A 13,529-nucleotide genomic window follows, 5' to 3' on the forward strand; every position below is an offset into this window, starting at 1 on the left:
ATACCCACTAATAGGAACGTGCCTCAGTTCACCAGTGTACTCACCTCCACAGAATAGGACATCTCCTCATTACTGTTGTCATTGATTTGCTCAAACAGTTCTTCACACAGCTAGAGAGAGATTAAGCCTGAGTCAGACAGCAGTCATGAGTGAGCAATGGCAAATATCAGACTGTGACTCAATCTGTTCTCCTTCTACCCTTCCCATCTCCAAAAGCCACTTTCATGACAACCACCGAACAGTGTCCAGTAAAAATGCAGTTAAACCCCATCCCCAATCACTAGTATTCAATCCTTTTGTTTTTCTCTCATCAACTATTCCTCAGTTTAACATTAATCTGCAATACAAAAACAGAATTACTTAACATAAGAAATAGAAAGACAAGGTCCGTAAGACAAGAGGTAATATCTTCTATTAGTCTATTGGACCAACTTCTGTTGGTGAAAAATGAACTTTTTGAGCTTACACTGAGCTTTTCTTTGGGTCTGGGAAAGGCGTTCTGTGTCAGAACTAAATAAAAGATGGAAGAGATAAGTAGTTAACATGTGGCAAGAGATCTTTCAAGGTCAAGTGGATGGGATCTCTGTTGAGTAGGAGTTATAATTGTTTAATGATGCCCCATAAGGGTTCTATTATGGGGTGGTAGATGACAACTAGGAGTCATCCCCCCACCTCCATTGAAGCAGGTTCTTGAATAGGTCTTTTGCAACCTGTTAACTCTAACTGTTCCACTTTGTATTTAGCAAAAAGAAAAGGAGTACTTGTGGCACCTTAGAGACTAACCAATTTATTTAGTCTCTAAGATGCCACAAGTACTCCTTTTCTTTTTACGAATACAGACTAACACGGCTGTTACTTTGAAACCTTTGTATTTAGCAGTGACACTGAGAACCTTTCCCAGACTGAAGAAAAAGCTCTGTAATTCATCTTTTTCGATCAACAGAAGTTGGTCCAATAGTATTACCTCACCCACCTTGTCTCTAATATCTTGGGATCAACACAGCAACAGCACCACAATACAAAAATGACAGTCTAACAACTGAAATAAGAAAAACAGATTATAAATTCCAGAGAATGAGATGATTAAAAATATGAAATCTTCTCCCATCTGGCTATATTATATATATGGTTATTTTTAGGAGAATAATCCTCAAAGTCCATTGGTTTGACAAAGTTCCAGGAATCAGATTTGAGGCAACTAGTAGATGCTTAAAATCAGCTAGTAACTTCATATGAAGGATGCTGAAGCTACCCAGACAGACTCTATAGGAGAGTTTCTGCTGTGTTTGAGGCTTGTATTTTGCTTACTTAAAATTAAGGTAACAAATGAAGCTACCAATAGTGGAGCAGCATATGTTGTACCTGGAAATGCATTAGAAGAATTGGGACTGCATGGGGGGGAAGCATGAGTATGGAAAAGGATAGAGGGTAGAAGTAGGCCTCACAGGCATCAGTACCTAAACAAGCCATTGCATGCAAGATATGTGGCAGTGTGGACAGAGTACCAGGAGATTTTAGGAGCACACACTCTGAACAGTTAAGTCAGTGCATGGTTTTAAGAGATCACTATTTTAGACCTCCACATAGATGTGTCAGAGGTTGGCTGGTAGGGGAATCTAGTGAACATGAGAAAGTGGAAGATGACAGACTACAATTGGAGGGATAGCTCAGTGGTTTGAGCATTGGCCTGCTAAACCCAGGGTTGTGAGTTCAATCCTCCAGGGGGCCACTTCGGGATATGGGGTAAAAATTGGGGATTGGTCCTGCTTTGAGCAGGGGGTTGGACTAGATGACCTCCTGAGGTCCCTTCCAACCCTGATATTCTATGATTCTATAATTGTTCATGTCTCCCGTGCAATCCACCCCCTGCACTAATGCATTCTCACTCCTGGTTCAACCCTCCCCCCCCAGTTTTTTGGGGGGGGAGGGATAGCTCAGTGGTTTGAGCATTGGCCTGCTAAACCCAGGGTTGTGAGTTCAATCCTTGAGGGGGCCATTTAGGGATCTGGGGCAAAAATTGGGGATTGGTCCTGCTTTGAGCAGGGGGTTGGACTAGATGACCTCCTGAGGTCCCTTCCAACCCTGATATTCTATGATTCTATGATTTGTGCATGGAGGACAATTTTGCTCCCCCGCGTATTTTTTTGTGCAGGGAAGGCAGAGGAACCAGTGAGTAAATTTCATACAGAAATAATGCTTTCCCTTCTATGTAGTTAATTGGTTTTATTCTTCTGTGGTATAATCTCTCAACAAGATGCAACTGGAGGTAGGGGAGGAGAGGGTTGTAAGAACCTAAAGTAGATAACAGGAGCAATATTCTGGTTAGCTAGTTTTTAACATGGCTTTTGATTTGCATAACCTTAGGGAGCTAGAAAGATGAATGTAGCATCCCCAAATTTACAGTGGAAAAAGCAAATGAAGAAACATCAAGTTGCTGTGTAAAGGCTTTGGACCCATTTCAGGTGTTATGCTCAAAAAGATGTTAAATTCACAGAAGAAAAACAAGGTGTTAGATGTATGAACAACATTCCTTATTAACTATGCTCAGCACACATCTATGAGTAACGGTTTCCCAAGCATGTGGTTGACATTTACATCTAACCTACGTGCCGCCACCGCTAGTGGCAACAGAACACTTGTTATGCATTTGACTGCACAGGTTTGAGCCATTAGCAGAGAGCAACGCTTTCCGTTGTCCATTTCATACCTGGGGCATAGAGCCAGTAACTCCTGCTGCTGATCCTATAGCAGGACGATGACAGACTATTCAGCAAATTTATTTATTGAGGCTGAAACCCAATCTCCACTTTCCACTTTAATGGGAAAACTCCTTCCAAAACATGCACACAACATATCAGTAATGCTAGGACAACATGAGAGAGGAGCTGAGGTGTGGCAAAAGCACCATGCAGCCAACAGCTATATCATCTTGAACATTAGACACACCTGGTACAGCCTTAATGAAATATTATCAGCCATAAATTTCCCAGAGCATTCTTTTAGGCTCTTTATGTTGCCATGGACTAAAACTTGTCTCAAAATAAATGCTTTTTTGGGGATAGGGTTAATTTAGTGTGTTTATACAAATCAGTATCTCAACATTCCTACCTATTTTATTTCTCACTTGGTAATCTATATGTAAATATATACACACACACCGCTAAGACAATGAGACATTCATTTCCCACGGTGGAAAGACAAGACAGATTCTCCAGACCCCTGTCTCTATTGAGAGTTTCATCAGTGACACCACCTCTTGGATTCTTACTGAATAAGTATTCCTGTACTGTCCTGTCAACCATCAGGGCAAAAGTCAGGAAACTCAGTGGAATCAGACATTTATATTACTTTACTGAGTTGTTTTTGTTTTAGGAAGAATTACAAAGGGCAGAGTATTTTGTTCTTGGTTTTAAATTCCGTAGAACTGTTCTCTTTGGAATAATTTCTCTACTTTTCTACTACATGTATTTTCTACTACATGCATCCGATGAACTGAGCTGTAGCTCACAAAAGCTTATGCTCAAATAAATTTGTTAGTCTCCAAGTACTCCTTTTCTTTCTACTTCTCTTAAATTTGAGTCACTCATTCTTACATTTCTTTTTAATTGCCTTAGGTAGAGGTTAAACATAAAAGAAGTTATATATCCTCTGAACAATCTACACTCAAGATATAAGCCCCATTTATTCTACAGAAACAGCTAAGTTTAAACAGTTGAGAAGTATGTTTGCAACCAAGCTGTGCTGTATCATGTTGGTTTCTTGCAAGTATGGACAGAAAACATGATTTTAGAGTCACGTTAGACAGCAGTGGTAGCCTATGTCAAGTCTGACTGCACCAGATCCAAGGTTGATGCTTTCCCTCCTGGAAAGTAAGATTTGGTTCTTTGTGAACCATTACTGCAAGGTAACAAATCATACATTAGCAAACATTTAAATATGTTTTGTAAAGTAAATACCCAGCCCAGGCTTTGTTACCTGTGGGATGATGCCTGCCTGGCTTTCCTCCTGTTTGCCCATCATGGTATAGGATTTCCCAGCTCCAGTCTGCCCATAGGCGAAGATACACACATTGTAGCCCTCAAAGGCATGTAACAGCATCTCCTTCCCAATATCATTGTAGACACGGTTTTGAGATGCAAAGCAGGGATCTTCAGGCTGCAAAGATGAAAAGAGAATAAATACTGCCCTCTACTCCCACCCCTAAGGTCTAAATTCAGAAAGGTATTAAGAGTTATTCCACACTTAAAGAAACCTTGTGGATCAACCCCCAGTGGAAGGTAATGTTGGTGTTTCTCTTACAGACCGGTTTTCCAAAGACACTACCTGTTGAAGCAGAATGAAAACAACTATTTTAGGCAATGTCAATCTGCTGGTGGGGAAGCAATCTATTACCACTGCTGATACTGATGAAGAAGTTCTGTGCAAAATCCCAGAGACAGTATTTTGAGTGTATAAGAAAGGAGAACAAGCACAGAGTTAAAAAGAGGATCAAAGTGAACAAAGAAGAGATGGGGCAGAAAATCTCAGATGGGTTAAGGCTGGACAGGGACCTAGAGGGAAAAAACCCAGCATTTTCGGGCGGGGGGGAGGGGGGAGGAGGAGGAGGAGGAGAGTGAAAATTGCATTTGAGTTCCAGTTACCACTCAACAAGCCATGAAAATGAATTAACCTGTTTTGCATCTGTCAGATTCCATTTTCTAAATCCCAATCTAAATTTATAATTACAGTACAACTTAAAATTTGTATTAATGACTACAAACCCACTGTGAATTGATACACATTTCCAAGTTAGCAAATAGGTGAACAAAGCAAGAGTCAGGACAATGTAACAAAACGATTTCATTTTGGCAACGATAGTTTAGTATTGATAACACTTTACTATCTGATGTATATTTTGCCTCTCTAGGCACTTGTATTGTGCTTATCTAAAATTCAGCATGATGTAAAACAATGAAGCCCTATTAACAGAAGAACTTACTACAGTCTCATCTATTACTAAAGCTGTGCAGAGACGGGAGGCCACTGTTTGTGTGTGCACAAATTAGCAAATTTTTACACTATTTTAAAAGGTCTTAGAATTTCTAAAATATAAGTGTGTGGCGTTAATGTACTTGGGAGGGAAAATATCAAGAGCTCTGCTTGAGAGTCAAGTGGAAGCATGAACAATCTTGTTCCTGTTAAATCAATGTGAGAAGTTTGATTTTTGTTTATTTTACTGAATGACAGAAAGCAAATATAGCCTCAAAATCCTTATGCTGAATATGGAGATCCCAGCCATGACCACTAAAAATAATCAAGACTTCTTTCAGTCTAAGGCCTCTTTCACAGCACCAGCTGATAGAGCATTTTCCAGTCTAAGCAATAGTGGAGCAGATCAATTCCAAAGTTATTTGCTCTGCCAACTCCTCTATGGAAAACATTCAGGGGATTTTTAATAAATTGACTAAACTGGAAACCAACATAGAGACACACTGTGGAAAAGTACAGCACCTGGACAACAGGATTAAGTTCTCTGAAACCATGATGCTGAACAAAGAGGGGCTAATGACAAAACTAGCAGAGGGCAGTATGGTTACAGACAATCAAATCAAGATCCCAAAATAAAGCAGCTGTTCCCCCTCTCAGGCCTGTTTTCTTCTCTGGAAAGTACGATGCCAAAAGGCCTGAATCCAAGGGTAAAAGATTTGACTTTGAAAAAAGCCTACTACACTCCTACAACAGGAAGCCAACAAAAGGCCCTAGAGAGGAAGCACCATAACTGTCTAATCAGAAGGATCAAGATAGAGTTTTGCTTGCTGAATGTACTATAAAAAGTGCAATTTAAATGGGGTCAAACTGGTGTATTACCCAGATTGGAATGCAACCTCAGAGGCTATTCTAAGACTTTTTCTGAACAAAGAACTGAATCCTCCATTTTGTAGCTGGTGAAGTTCTGTCACTTGCAATGAGAAATCATTGTATTTTGGGATCAGACATCGGCATCCAATTACTTGACTCTACCCAAGACCATGCACAAGGTCTAGGACACAAAAAGACGACTAACAGAATTCACCGTGTATATTAACATCCCCTTTTGTTGACATGCTCCCCTTCTCCCTTGGCCAGCCGGAGAAGCCCTTGTTCAATTATTTGGCAACTGTTTTCTTTACGCAACATATTATACAAGTGAGACTAAGTGTTTTCTGCTGCATCAATTAGAAAAGATTACATTGATGGTGTAAAATCAGAACACTTTTCGTAGGAATATACTTTTAGCGATAAGAAAAGGAGTACTTGTGGCACCTTAGAGACTAACCAATTTATTTGAGCATAAACTTTCGTGAGCTACAGCTCACTTCATCGGATGCATACTGTGGAAAGTCCACAGTATGCATCCGATGAAGTGAACTGTAGCTCACGAAAGCTTATGCTCAAATAAATTGGTTAGTCTCTAAGGTGCCACAAGTACTCCTTTTCTTTTTGCGAATACAGACTAACATGGCTGTTACTCTGAAACTTTTAGTGATTACTCAAATATTCTCTCTCCCCTCATAGCAGTGGGCACTGACAGCATTTGTTTTTGTTTTTTTGAAGAATGGTCATGATGTAATAGTGCTGGTTGATTTTAATGTTAGACTGCAACTTTTATAATAGCAAGTTCTTCTTGAAGATGTGCATGACCTAAAATGACAGCAAAAGCTGTGGATATAAAAGTCATGTTTTCATCTATTAGGGTTTAGTCTACATAGTGCTTATGGTGTTTTTGCCTCTCTGCTTGATCAATGTAATATAATTGTATGGTTTCTTCACAACTGCTTTATTCAGTAAGAGGTTTCATTAAAAGCTCTGTAGATATAAGTTTAAGCTTTGGTCAAGAACACATTATCTGAGGGTGTCAACCAGTGCAAAAAATGTCAAAATTCCCTTCCCCTCAGCCAGACTAAATACTGATGTTTAGCTGATGAGAGAGAAAAAAAAAGGATAATCTTCTTCTCCACCTTTCAAGAAAACAGGGGAGGGGACCTAATGCAGAACTGTAGAGCTCTGCTATAAAACAATCACTGGAAGTCAACAAGACTTCAGATCTAGCTCTCTGGAGAGGTGGGGCAGAATGCTTAGAGGACAAAAATGTATTGCTTTTACAGTTACAGGAAATATGGATCACTACTCTGCCTCTTCCTGATAAACCACTGGAATCCAGCTCACTTCACCCCCCACCGTGCCACAGATTCTCCCCTCCCCCCAAGTCTGCACTTTGTCCAACAGAAATTAGAACTGATGAAGTGAGCTGTAGCTCATGAAAGCTTATGCTTAAATAAATTGGTTAGTCTCTAACGTGCCACAAGTCCCCCTTTTCTTTTTGCGAATACAAACTAACACGGCTGCTACTCTAGAACTGAAAAGTTACTTTTGTGGCTCAAATTCCACTCTGCAGCTGCTTGAACACACACATTTCTCTATGTCTTTCCCCTCCTTCCTCTTTCAAACACACACCCAGACTATGTTCTCAGACCCCCAGACCTTACTCGTTCACATTCCCAGGATGGAAAAAAGCTAGAACATAGAGACAGAGCTCTGAACTTGTATCACTCAAAATACAATAAAATCATAATAGGAGCAGCTGGTTGAAATGGGGTGTCAGGAGACAATCCAAGCCAGTCTGACTGGTAAACAGTAGTTTTTGCTACAGTGCATTCAGAAACTTACTGAGGTGTGAGACCAGTAGGAGTAGTCAAAGCTGAAGGACTTTGGTGCTTCCTTGGGGTTCTTTGGGTTGATAATACCTAGAAGAAATAAAAATCATATTCAGCTATCCAAAGCATTTAGGGACATAAAATGAAAACCAAGAGAGTCAGATCATGAGCTGCAGCAAGAAATGTTATGAAAATTGACCCTCAGACCCAGTCAATATGGATGTCTTTGCACAGCCAGAGTGTTCATAAATTACATTGAAGGACATAAGATCAGGATGGGTGTTCATATCACCACCTCACAAAAAATAATACATCTGTAGGGCCTCCGTGAAGCAGGTCAGGAAAAGGCAGATACAGTCATAAGGGAACACACCTACTAAATAAAGTTCATAATAAGCAGCGATGCAAGAGACTTAAGTGGAGGGAGGGGTGCAAGGAGGAATATTAAAGGAAGAGCCAAAACCCACAAAAGCTCAGGGCACTTCAATAACGAAAAGCTCAAGAGCCCCGGGATTTCACAGCAGGATGACTCTTCAAAGCTTATTTGGAAATTCATGTTACAGTATAAGGATAAAAGCCCTTGGCCTACGGATTTTCTTTCAGAGGCTCAGGATTCTACATGACATCGTGGGAGGCAATGAAAGGAGGTGGAGGAGGATCTACAGACATTTCAGGGATTACACTGATAAGACATATTACAATATTCTTCTACAAATAAAATATGTGCTGAGCCCACATGAAGATTTTAATAGGACTGACATTAAATGAACTAAGCCAAACTATTTGTAAACCTTGCCTTCTGCATATGGCTATTCAATCCCATAGAAACCCAAACCAAACCTTGCTTTTATTCCCAGATCACAGCAACAAGGCAACATTTTACCCTTTGAAAGGATCAATATAATTTACTTTTTAAGGTGACCCCATTCCTGGTTTGATTTGTAAACTTTATGTCAGCAGACAATAAAAGAATATCACATCTATAATTTGTGACAGCCTTCTGGAGGACCTCTCTACAAGTTTAAACCCCAAACAGTCTTAATGAACAGAGCTATAGTCTCCTTACTATAATCTCACTAAGGTACTGAAAATAAGAACTTAAGACAGGGGTGGCCAAACTTATTGGCCCTCTGAACCACATACAACAATCTTCAGAAGTTCAAGAGCTGAGGCACACCTGCCGGGGGCCAGGACTTGGGGCTTCAGCCCCACTCCTGCTGAAGCCCCAAGCCCTGGCAGGTGCGCCCCGTGGGACTGAAGACCCCAAGACCCTCCTCCCTGCTGGGCAGACGCTACTACCCCACCACCTTGCTGCAAGACAGAGTCCCAAGCTCTTCTCTTCCACCTCAATCTGGTAGGTGGAGAATGGTGGGGCAAGGGGATTCTGCAAGCCGCAATTTAATGGTAAGAGGACCATATATGGCTCGCAAGCCACAGTTTGGCCTCCCCAGACTTAAGATATGACAAAGGATCAAACCATTAGTTCATCTAATATGGAGTCTTGCAGTGATGTGCCAATATTTTTAAAATGGACTTTTAAATGTTTTGCTTCAGTCAGTGATACTCATATGTAGGCTTAGAGGATCAGATTTTTATTGGTAAATGCTTATTTCACCGTACACTGAGAAAGTATTTCCATGATAATAGAAACTTACAGATGTCCAAAGAAAAATGCTCCTTGAGAAATTGTTTGATTTAAAGTTATTTACTTTGTATATCTGATGTGTTAACAATTTGTGTTTAACGCTTTAACTTTTTGAATCTCAATGTCTACTGCGATTAAATTGTCTGAGCTGCCCCCCCTTAATTTTCCACAATTACGAAAATGTAAATACATACAAATCTAAAAAAGTGTTTTTAAATAGATTTGTGAAATTATGAAAAATAAAAATCAAATTCTACTAAGCCTACACGTAGTATTCCTCTCCCCTCCAGGCACACATCAAAACACTCATCAATTCCACACTCTTTCCCTTTCCCCAAATCCATCCATCCACACTTCCCCCCAGACCCTTCTCAATCCACCAGATTGACCACTCCCCAGAAATTCAGTTATCCTGGGAGGCTCCTCTACCTGGCAGCTTTTTGCAGCAATAGGTAGGTGTCATATCGCCTCTGATGGGGAGGATGAGGGTCGATTGTGGAATGAGCCCTAAATGAGTTGTAGGCTGCAATACTCTTTGGTTCTTAAGATGAGAAAGGCCTTCCCGAGTTGATGTGTGATCAAGTCTTCCCTGGTAAGTTTGAGAGACAGATAGAACAAGATTCCAGTGTTCAAACTGCAGGCTGAGGTTGGGCAAGCAAGTACTGATGGGAAGAATTGAGCAACAGGATTGCCACACAGTGAAACAGCAACTTAGCCTCGCCTCTCCCCCTAGTGTCCTGCTGGAAAGACAGACAGGAGGGGAAAGAGGATGTAGAATATCCCATGTGCACTCCAAGTAGCCTTAGTGGAGAATGCAGAGGAAAGGATCCCTTTGCAAGAGAGAAAACAGATATATCAGCAGTCTGGCAGCTACCAGAGGACTGACTATGACGCAGCCTAAGGCAGCCATGCAGGTAAGTAAGCAGTCCCTCTGACAGTCCCCTGGGCAGGCTTATCAGGATGAGGAGTCCAGGCACTGGGGGGAGGGGGGGGGAGGGAGGAAGACAAGTAAGTTTTATGGGGCTGCTAATTTATGAAGTGAGCTGTAGCTCACTAAAGCTTATGCTCAAATAAATTGGTTAGTCTCTAAGGTGCCACAAGTACTCCTTTTCTTTTTGCGAATACAGACTAAAAAGGCTGCTACTCTGAAACCTGTAATTTATCTCTGTGAGCAGTAAGATGGGATGAGAGAGTGCTGGCCATGGTTCTGCTCCCCTCCTCCAAAGTACCAGCCAGAGGAGCAGACTGGACATTGAGGGGGCATGCAGCAACTGGCAATGGGTCAATGCAACGTACTCTCCCCACTTTGTAGAACATGGAAATACCTGATTCAGAGGGATGCATCTGTGGTCACAATTGTTTTTGGAGTTGTTCTGGGACTGATGCATCTGCATGCTGCCCTACACTCAGGGCTATGAGTACAGTCTGAATCCAGGCCTGAGTAAGCAGCTGCTAAATCAACCTCAAAGTCCGAGGGGCTGAAGTTTACACAAATCTTTGGTTTTAGGGAAGGCCTGTGGATTGTGTCTTTCAAATGGGACGATCTTTAACTACAGCCTCCTGCTACAGCGGTTGAGTTCACTTGCTTCCTCCTTTCAACAATAGTGACTGGCTTACTTTGATTTCACATTGCTTGGTAGCAAGTTACATGCTTTCAAGGCCATCTCCACAAGGCGAAGGGTTAGACATCTATTTTTAAAAATAAAAGATTATTCTTTTGGGTCCCAAAAGTCAGCTTTGATAGGTGGAGAGGGGACATGTAAACCACACTCAGTGGCATCCTGCCTCTGGCAATGACCCATAACCAGTATGAAAGAATGCAAAACCCACCAAGGACCTAACCAGTTGTGCAGGGATAGACAGGGGTGGAAGTGGGAGTTCTTCCTGCTCCTACAGACAGTTTATACCCTGAAGCCAAACTTTGATCTTCCTCACTAAAGGCCATTTGTTTCTCAAATATTTAGCCTAGGTACTCTATACTTGTAGGAAAGCTTAACCCTTTTTCCTATAGGCGTGTCCTATTCCACAACACCCTAATCTCTTATCTCAGTCATTACAAAACTAAATTCCAAGGGGAACCGAGCCCTTTGAAAACATATAACCTCAGAATTCCCTTCCAAGATTTAACAGCTATACCAGATGCTGCATCCCTAAGCAAGACCACTATCCAAGGCTATGGGATAGGAAGGGGATCTCTGCCCCAGACTGCTGTTTCGGCCACAAATAGCAACAGTTGCTACTGTATTTCTACTGGCCAATTCCACTTTGCTTAGATTTGCCATGCTGACATTCCTGCCTTATAAAAGCTGACAGACAGGCAAAGCCAAGGATTAATATGCCTTACACCAATATGCTGTCACATTGCAAAGACATGTTGCTTTGGATAGCAACGTGGCATCATAACATTAGTAACAAAAAACAAACTGGTAACCTAAGCAATCAAATGTGGCTTCAGTCTCCCTTTGTCTCAGCCAAGCTGTAATAATTCTACAGCACACACATTTCAGCCATTTCTAGTAATCAGAAAAACCCCAAACCAATCCCTTTGGTTCAGTTTTCTAGGGTTCCATTCCTATGATGCTGTCCTTGCTCTTATTATTCCCTTCCCACATCCCACTCATTCATAGCCATCACCATCCACAGCACTGAAAGGTGATGAAAGGCTGTACTTCCTTGCAAGGAACAGAAAATTTTGTGCTCACAAGAAAGGATTACTAAAACTAGTTACCAAATGAGTTCAAAGTAACATCCTTATGAGTGAGTAGGTTATTTGACTGATTTCAAAGGCTAAGTTTATAAGTGAAAATAATTTTCACCATTAAGTGCAGAAATTGATAGAATCCATTCCCATCTCTCTCAAGTACACCTTAGCTCAGTGGTTCTTAACCCTGGGGGTGTGAGATGCCATTTCTGGGGGTGCAAGACATGCCAGGTTTTTTTAGAAGGTAAATCAAAAACACAAATCAATCACAGGCATGTAAATACAACTACATTGTTTTATCAAACCTATGTATTTAACGATTACTGTAATATACAAACAAAATATACCTAGGTTTAAAGAACTGAACTACTTCAATGATTTTTGATAAGGGGTGCAAGAACATATTTTGAGAACCAAAGGGGTGCTGGCTGCTGTAAAGGTTAAGAACCACTGCCTGAGCTTGATAGCAACTCCAAGCAGATAGAGAGGCAGATGCAATAATGCTAACTGTCCTAACAATTATATTTCACTATGTCACTTAATAATCCCAATACCATGCTACTGCCATCCCAAACTCTACAGTTACTACAAATGCAAGAGGAGTAAAGGCTGATGGAAAGAAGCCGCTATCCCCTCTTCCACATCTGGCACTCTGACACATTCCATATAGCTCCTCCTGACATGCGAAGCCTGAATGGACTAGCAGTAAGCAACAGAAACGTGGCAATATCTTCACTGACAATGGTATGTGTGCTTTTACTGAAGGATAAAAAATGTTAGCTATCCTGCTATAAAACATAATGAAGACAAGGCACTGTAGTTTTCCCAGTAGGTCATCTAGGCAAGGTCCTCTATGGGTGGACAGTATTGTGCAGACCTGACTTAGCTACCTCAGTGTAAAAATTTGCCCGTGCCTTGTCGCCATTTAGGATTTTAGAGACAATCGTCGTGTATTAGTTATCTCACTATAAACACACCTTTCTGTCCGTGAAGGCAACACCTACACTTGCACAAGAGTTAACATTGCATTTTAAGACTCTTCTGTGTCTTAGGACATAGCTACACTGGAAACTTCAAAGCGCTGTTGCAAGAACGCTCCCACGGCAGCGCTTTGAAGTGCGAGTGTGGTCGCACTCGAGTACTGGGAGAGACCCCTCTCAGCGCTCCTGGTAATCCACCTCCACAAGGGGATTAGCTCCCAGCGCTCGGAGCCTGTCTATGTTAGCGCTTTAAAGGGCTCAGACTTGCTACACTCAGGGGGGTGATTTTTCACACCCCTGAGCCAGCAAATTAGAGAGCTATAAAAGGTAAGTGTACACAAGCCCTCAGTAACACTGAAAAGAGAACAAGCAGCAGGAACTGTTTAGGGTTACTCAAAGACAAGTTTGTTGAGAAAGTGAACTGTGAATTGTAAGAGCATTAACCTTGAGGACATCTCCAAAAAGATTCTCGATTGCCAACAGACAGATAGAAAGCATTTATCTAATGCACTAAGAGCTTTGTTCAAACA

At 41.3% G+C, this 13,529-nt stretch overlaps 1 protein-coding gene across 7 annotated transcripts in view; it reads right to left on the reverse strand.

The window, feature by feature from the left end:
* Positions 1-13,529, reverse strand: part of KIF1B (kinesin family member 1B) — a 149,153-nt gene that overhangs the window by 101,217 nt on the left and 34,407 nt on the right. For all 7 annotated transcript variants that reach the window (XM_084651857.1, XM_084651861.1, XM_084651856.1 and 4 more), the window contains exons 3-5: positions 7,687-7,763; positions 3,976-4,155; positions 45-110 (exon numbers count right to left, since the gene is read on the reverse strand). In XM_084651857.1, the coding sequence (XP_084507983.1) occupies positions 45-110; positions 3,976-4,155; positions 7,687-7,763 (323 nt within the window). The remainder of the gene's footprint in view (positions 1-44; positions 111-3,975; positions 4,156-7,686; positions 7,764-13,529) is intronic.

The sequence above is a fragment of the Lepidochelys olivacea genome, assembly GCF_965140295.1.
Source record: "Lepidochelys olivacea isolate rLepOli2 genome assembly, chromosome: 18".
Lineage (NCBI taxonomy): Eukaryota > Metazoa > Chordata > Testudines > Cheloniidae > Lepidochelys > Lepidochelys olivacea.